The sequence below is a fragment of the Cannabis sativa genome, chromosome 5 (genome assembly GCF_029168945.1).
Source record: "Cannabis sativa cultivar Pink pepper isolate KNU-18-1 chromosome 5, ASM2916894v1, whole genome shotgun sequence".
NCBI classification, from domain to species: domain Eukaryota; kingdom Viridiplantae; phylum Streptophyta; class Magnoliopsida; order Rosales; family Cannabaceae; genus Cannabis; species Cannabis sativa.
In genome coordinates this window covers 23,701,938-23,710,137 of record NC_083605.1, presented here as the reverse complement: position 1 = coordinate 23,710,137, position 8,200 = coordinate 23,701,938, and the positions used below count along the sequence as shown (strand labels likewise).

Genomic DNA, 8,200 nt, shown 5'->3' with positions numbered 1-8,200 from the left:
TCTTCCTTGATAATTTCGAAATCCTTAGTGTATGAGTAGTGCCCACACACATCAAGTGATACCTCAATCATAGTGAGGAAGATCGTGAAGAAAGATCATCAGCAAAGGAGTTTCAGCATCAAAGATTCAGAGAAAGAGATCCAGTTCGTATATTGATAATGCTCGCTACGAAAGGAATCAAGGGCTAGATATCTGAACGGAAGGAGTCATTATATTCCGCTGCACCCAATGTAAGGTTTCTTAAACTTTATATGTGTTTATTTCATCGTTTTAGAAAGTTCATATTTAGGATGTTAATAAACATACTTGTGAGTAGATCTAAGATCCTGGTAAAATAATTTCCAACAGTATGATAGGCGGGAAGCGTCCCACAGTGGCTACTGGTGTTGATGTTTCTACAACATGATTGCTGGTCTCAGGAAATAAGTTGAGGGGAGTAATAGTGGCACATCCCACTCCTCCATTGACTGTGTTATAGTGAGAATTTTTTACCTAGAAACTCGAGACCAAGCTCCCATAAATATGACACGTGGACTCACTCTCCTCGAGGAGGGCTGAGATATCATAAGGAGACCTCTTGAGTGTAAACCTCGCCTGAATCATACTCAACGAGATGATGTGACCCTAGGCCTATTAATTGTTTAAGTTCAAATTAAAGGGCATTTCTGTAATTTGCATTACGGGGTTAGGTGGAAACTTGCTTTTTTGGACACCTGGCCATTAGATCACATCTTTCTTTTCAGCTTAAGTCTTTTGATTATTAGAACTAATCCCTTAAGCAAAAAAAATCAAGAATTAGCTAGAAAACTCATTTTTTCCCTCTCTCTTCGAATCAAGGTAGAGGCTAGGAGTGTGCTGCTGATTTCTTCAATTCAGCAAGACTACAGAGTAATTTTTAGGAGGAACTTCAGAGGTAGTTTGAGCTAAACCCTAAACTTACTTATTTTCAAGTTGTTTAATCTTCAAGTTTGGTTTTAACATGTAATTTTAAGAGGTAGTGACTTTTTAGGTTTAATCTCGCTCTTGTATGTTCTCTAAGTTTATTTTGAATTGATTTGAGAGGAGAATGATCAAGTTTGAGTTTGGAAACTCAAACTTGATTCATTAATGACACTTTTTGATGTGTGGTGTGGTCAATTGGAGGGAATTATTATTATTATTATTATTATTTTGAGATAAGAGAGGGAATTATTATGTGAGTCTATTAGTTAGTTTGTGATTAATTTGTGGTGTTTAAAGTTTCCATGCTAATGTAAATGGTTTGTTGATGGTATTTTTCCTTATTAGGTTGTTTATTGAATCAAATCATATGGATTTAGACCCAATCTATCTATTCCAACTTTCTTTTTAGGAAAATCTATCTATTTCAATTATTTATTAGATTTTGAATTGTTAACCGATCAAATTCAATCGAATTAAATCGACTGATCCGATTTGATCAATTCAATGAATGTATAGGATTACCTTTGACGAAGATACTGTCGGCGTTGGGTCTTGTGGTTGCGGTGGTCCGTGGGTCGTGTGGTCTGATTGTGTGCTTCTCCGTGTGCGTGTTTACAAAGAGAGAGAGGGTTGTTCAAATGAGAGGAGTAGAATAGAGTTGTAAGAAAAATTAACATTAGCAAAACTTGTAATTTTGATGCCCATAATGTAACTATGTGGGCTTTCGCCCATCAAAGGCTCAGAGTTATTCCGGTTGAAACAATTCCTACAGACCTGTTTTGTAATGACCATGAAGTCTAATACTCTTATTAATCTAAGAACGCTTTCCATAAAAAAAAATACAAATATTGGATATGTTAAATTTAGGGAAATAATTTTAGCCCAATAAATACATAATTAATTAAATTTTCCAAAAAGAATTACGGCATTATCCTATTTTAGGTGAACAAATTTTTCTTCGGCGTTACTAAATTACATATATTTGACTTGTAATATGTGTGTAAAAAAGATGGCAACTATAATCATTTCAAAAGAGATAACGACAATAAATAAAGGGTTTGGATAGGTTTGTCCTGTTTAGACCCAAATTCTCTAATTTTCTCGTCATAGTCTTTATCGATCTGCTGCATCTCTTCTCTTCTCGTCTCGCGCTGTTATTAAATTGAGCGAGAAAATAGAGGAAGGAATTTGTTAAAATATTAAAATAACAACAAGACACCACCAAACCCTCTAAACAAATAATTGATAGGTGCTCAGACTGAGAAGAGAGGAGCAGAGAGCAGTGCAGACCAGACCAGACCCACCTTTCAACCTTCTCTCTCTTATCTCTCCACGTTGATTTTGATTGAAACTTTCTCTTCGATCGATTTCGCCCGTGGCCTGATTGGTCATCGCTCGAACTACCATGCGATTTCTTCTTGTTTTGCTTTCTCTTTATTTGGGTTAGGGTTTGCGACGTAACATCCTTCTTGATTTTGACTTTCTACAAACGGAGCTTCGCTTTCGAAGGTTCTTTTACTTGATTCCTTCATCTGCGCTTTTCTTCAATTTCATTCTTTATATGCGTGTGTGTAAATGTATTTTGTTCTTGGCTTTTTTCAATACGGTCATCGCTATGGTTTTTAGGGTTAGGGCACTCCGACAAATGGAAGCGCCTGGGAGCAATTCCGACGTGTACCGCAGCCCTTCTTCTTCTTCGTCTTCTTCTTCTAGTGGCAGTTCTAGAAGATTCGGCTTGTTATCTGCTTCAAACATAATCCAGGCACCGCTCTCCGCCTTATTGGAGTATTCGGGTATTCTTCGCAGTCGTTCTAATTATCAAGAAAGCGAGGGTCTGATCAGCGGACGCGTTTCGGGATTTCGGGATCATCTTCATGGTCAACTCGATGAGCCTGCGACTGCCAGTAACGATGGAGAGGTTTCAATTAGGATTATTGGAGCAACGGAGCAGGAGCATGACAGGGAAGGGACTGGTTTGGTGGTTGGGCAGGCGAGAGGGGAAGTCACTTCCACTCAGAATGAGGTTTCGGCCCAATCAATGGCTACCTTGGCGCCGGATTCTAGGGCTGAGCGTGGGTCAGGAGAAGGCATTTCCCAGTCGTTAAATGGAAATTCTGACGCAGAAGTAGAGGATGGAACTGGTACCAATGGAAGAGATTCGTCTTACCAACGATATGACATTCAGCAGGCTGCTAGGTGGATTGAGCAGGTTCTGCCCTTTTCTTTGCTACTGTTGGTGGTCTTTATCCGACAGCATTTGCAAGGTACTCTTCTTGAATTGTGCATTATGCTTTGTTAAAGTGTCTGTAACAGGTCTTGTACAACAATTCTTATAATGATTATGGAGTTACCTATTAGAAGATTTGTCAGATTTTGGTGGGCCGTCGTATCATTATTTAAAATTTAGTAAATTTAAATCGAGATTATGATTTGTTGAAAAAGAAAATCAAGATTGTTATCGATTCGGAAAGAGAACAAGGTTTTATTAAAACGACTTCTCTTAAATAAAGTTTTTCCGATGTAGTCAGGTGAATACTGCAATACAAGGTCCATTTGAAGCTTACATTTGCCAGAAAGTTGAGACAAGTTAATTATGTTTTAACTGATTCCAAAACTGCTTGACCTAAGAAATATTGTGGGAAATGAAACTTACTTATATTCACATACCTCAATAAATAATTATGCAGCATTTTTGTTTGTGGGTAGGCTGTTCTGTTATTTTTATACGAAAAAGTTCATTTTTGGCTGTGTTGCTCCGCATCATTTGCCAAGGTGTTAGCACTAAATTGTCAACTTTTAGTTTGAAACTAAGTACTAAATCATGGATGCTTTACAAGTGAACGAGATTGATATACAAATAAATATTTATGTCTTATGTTTTAGAAAATAAGGAGATTTCCTTCATTTTTTTTTCTTTTTCCTTTTTTTTTTCTTTTAGTGTTTATGGCAGCTGTAGATGAACAATTTTTCTGCATTTTTTTATTAGTCGAGAATGAAATGCTAGTAATTAATGTTTTGTTTTTCTTCGTATCCTATGGGTTGAATTTCAGGCTTCTTTGTTACAATTTGGATTGCTGCTGTTATGTTTAAGTCAAATGATATTGTAAGAAAACAGACAGCTTTAAAGGTATAATTTCATGCTAAGATCTTTCTTTTATATTTTCCGCGTTCCTTAACTTAGTACAACAGTTGTTTACTAAGCACATATTTTTGTTTCTGATTGCAGGGAGAGAGAAAAATCTCTGTTCTGATAGGCATCTGTCTTGCTTTCACAGTTCATGTTGTTGGTGTGTACTGGTGGTATCAGAATGATGATCTGCTGTACCCATTAGCGATGCTTCCTCCCAAAATCATACCACCATTTTGGCATGCTGTTTTTATCATCTTAGTGAATGGTGTGTCCTTATTTTAAGTTCCTCTGTTGCTAATTACTTAAAGCACAATAACTTTGTAGCGTGTAGTTAGATGTCATCATTACTAAAAATTAAGATAAATAAATAAAAATCAATGCGATTCAGGTAAAATAATGTAGATAGATGTCATCATTTTAAAAAAAAATGAAGTTCATGAAATTTCGTAGGACTTTTAATCTTCAAGGAAAGGGTACAGCTTCAAGAATGGAGTGCATAAATAGAGGAAAAGAGAATATCTGATTTCTGGTTGAAGAAGTGGTTAAACCTTTAGGTGAGGGAGGAATGAAATGTTGCAGATTGGGAGCTCATGAGAGGTATTAGAGAGGAAAGGGGCAGCTTAAGAAACAAAAAATGACTAAATGAGCCTAAGTTTTGCTTGAGTTTAATGAGACTTTTGCTATAATAATGTGCTTTGAGCTATATTATTAAGCTATTTGGCTGCTTTTATATTTTGTCACCGATATAACTTTGTTGCATTTTCTAAAGATTTACTATTTTTAGTATCACTGGTCTAGTACTAATTGGTTTTGCTATAAAAAAAAAAGGGGTCTAGTACTAATTGGTTTGATGACAGAGTGAGAATTCTAGGATATACTGAGTGTGCTTATTACTTAACTAAAAATTTCTACTTGTGCATGCAACAGTATGTTGGAGCATCTTTGTTTGACATATATTTGAATAAAGATTTCATTTCTTTGGTACATTATAGTATAATTTATTGTACATTTTTTTTCTTGACAAATTATTGTACCTTTTAATGAATGCTATTTATGTATAATCTCATTGTTCTAAAGTTATAAAATTGTTTCTATGGATGTTCCTTTGATATTATTGTTAAAATATTATATTTCTATCTCCTCCTATCCTGAATGTATGGTAATCTTTTCAGTACTGAGCAGTAGTTGCTAAAAATTTATTTTCTTCAGATACATTGGTTCGACAGATTGCGATGGTATTCAAGTGCATGTTACTGATATATTACAGAAACAGCAGAGGTCGAAATTACCGTAAACAGGTGAGGTAATAATACTAGGATCAGTTATAAATTAAACTTTAGCTGGGAGAGGGGGGCAGGTTGTGTGGAGAGGGTGTGAGTGAGAAAGTAACGTACGATGTATCTAGAGTTGATACATCATTACATAGAGTTGAATAGAGACAGTACAGTTCACTTTGTTTTCTCTATTTGTTTCTTTCTTTAACGAATATTACTAACTGTTGTAAACTTGTAAATTCCTAATTTCAGGGCCAAATGCTAACTTTGATTGAGTACCTACTCCTCTTGTACCGTGCCTTGTTGCCAACACCAGTGTGGTACCGTTTTTTCTTAAACAAAGAATATGGAAGCCTATTTTCTTCACTAATGACAGGATTATATTTAACTTTTAAGCTCACTTCTGTAGTTGAAAAGGTAGGTGTATTGTTTAATTATGTGTATTATTTTAAAATTAATTTATTTCTTTGCTAAAGCTTTAGTGTTTTACCGTTCAGTATTAGCTATATCTATATCTTTTCACTTTTCTTACCTCAGGTGCAATCCTTTTTTGCTGCGTTGAAGGCATTATCACGCAAAGAAGTACACTATGGGGCATATGCAACATCTGAGCAGGTAAAGTGGATTTCACTGATAAATTTTGTGGACAAAGTTGAATGCCTGGACGGTGTCTGTGTGTTTCACAGAACCTAGAATTAACTCTTAAAATTGTTATTTATATGATTCTTTATGCTTGACTTACCGATAATTTTCTATGCACCTTTGTATTAAGCATAAACTAGCAACCACATCACATTGTCAATTACGTGTATTCTATTCTTTCTTTTTAAGTCTCTGGAGTCAGTGTGGTGTATTGTTGCTTCCCCTCAAATTTTCTTTGTAACTTTTCATTAGATAATGTTTTCTGTAAATGTTATTCTAACCTGTCAGTGCCAAGTACAGGTCAATGCAGCTGGTGATCTTTGTGCTATTTGTCAAGAAAAGATGCATGCTCCTATCCTACTTCGCTGCAAGCACATATTTTGCGAGGACTGTGTGTCAGAGTGGTGAGTTTTTGCCTGCTTTCTAAATTTATTCTGTCCTTGCTTATACTTTGTTTTGGGGAAACTGTTTCTGCAATCCTATTATTACTTGCATTAACTCTCACAACAAATGGTTCCTTTTCTAGTACATTTTCTGGTGGATCGGTTGAACCTTTTATTTCTTGTTTTCTTCTTCATGCTCATGTATACTTATGGGAAATTTCCAACTTATGGTTTGTCCGAATTTCATTTTTAAGTGTTTCCACTTGGATGGACTTTTGTTAGTGGTGAAAATTATCAATCATTATTGTTTTGACTGCATTACATAGGATTTCTTGGCCATTTTTGGGATTTTGATTGGTCAAGAATTCTTTTTGAGGCTGTGGTCATAAGCATAGAAGTTCAAATGCACACACACACTCTGGAAAATACATGCACATTTTAGCCCATGGAGAGAGAAAGAAAGAGAGCTGTTATGTGAGTTCTTTTTTATTTTCCTTCAAAATAAAATATCTTTTATTTGAAAAACAACTAACAACTTTTAAGCGGGCATCTCACCAGTTTAATGTACATTTGAGGTGATCTTTACCGTGCTGGTATCTCAGAAAATATTTTGATTATTTATATCTTTTGTTTTTTAGGAAGTGTTTTTTATTTAATTCATAAGAGTCTTTTGGAGAAGCTAGGGATCCTAAATGACCTTTTTTGAAATAATTACTTCTTGTTCCTAGGTTCGAGAGAGAACGGACATGCCCGTTATGCAGGGCTTTGGTGAAACCTGCAGATCTCAGATCATTTGGTGATGGATCAACCAGTCTATTTCTTCAGTTGTTTTAAAACGCTTACCATAAAACTGGGGAGTTTTTCTGCTCTGAAGTTTGAAGACCTCTTTCAAAGCAGCTTTCTCCTACTTATACAAAATGCACAGGTAAAATTTGATTGTATTAGCTTTGCCTTTTTAACGGCCTTGCAGATTAATTTAAAGTGTTGGTTAGAGTTAACATGCTTTATTATTGTTCATATGTTTTTATTGAGAAATTGGAAATTGTAAAGTAATGCGTCCATTAACCAACAGAGGATTGTCCTCAAGCATTAAGTGTGTCCCTTTTCGTATATGAAAGTTTTTCACTCCTTTTATACATATAGTTTTTTTTTTTTTTTTGTTAACAAGTCTTTTTTGAGGGCAATATTTAGTATTTCCGGGTATTAAGTAATGCCATTATTTCGTTATGTATCTATCTAGCTTCTTCTCTTTTGTTAAAAAGTATTGATATTAGTAATTGGTTGACGCATCGAATGTTCTAGTTTTCCTTCCCCGGGAAGAACAAAGAATTTGGCACAAGTAATTGGAATTGATGATACACAAGGCAAAAGGCAAATAAAAGCCTTTGGGCAACGTGATCACGTTTGTGACTGATGAGGATTGAACTCGGTTCTTTTTAATTTTAGAAACTAAAATAAGCTAATGGAAACATAACTTACACCTCTATATCATGCGTGAGTAAGGAAGTGCCTTCTAAATATTATGTGCGGTGGTTACATCAAAATATTATAAATTTATACCCATAAAAGTCAATACTACTATATAATATAATGCGGCCCTACCTAACTAACTCTTGTGCACTTGTTTAAGCCATTAGTCAAACTTATTCTTTTGTCTTCACATGAACATTTACTGATTAACGAACTAGATTGAAAAGTTTGTTACATTACGGTTTGAATGCTATTTTGATGTTGGATGTCAAGATAATAATTACGCGGGGTGATAGAAAAAAAGATTGTATGACAATTGAGCTTTTATGTCTAAAGAAAAATAATTAAACAGCATGAGC

The 8,200-nt window shown here is 35.1% G+C and overlaps 1 protein-coding gene across 1 annotated transcript; it reads left to right on the top strand.

Moving 5' to 3' along the window:
* The first annotated feature begins 1,967 nt into the window (after positions 1-1,967).
* On the top strand, positions 1,968-7,509 carry LOC115694696 (uncharacterized). The gene is made up of 9 exons (XM_030621780.2): positions 1,968-2,451; positions 2,569-3,206; positions 3,993-4,069; positions 4,169-4,337; positions 5,282-5,370; positions 5,599-5,763; positions 5,884-5,961; positions 6,289-6,392; positions 7,100-7,509. The coding sequence occupies exons 2-9, from the start codon at positions 2,588-2,590 to the stop codon at positions 7,203-7,205; spliced, it is 1,407 nt and encodes a 468-aa protein (XP_030477640.2). The 5' UTR covers positions 1,968-2,451; positions 2,569-2,587; the 3' UTR covers positions 7,206-7,509.
* Positions 7,510-8,200: the final 691 nt, after the last annotated feature.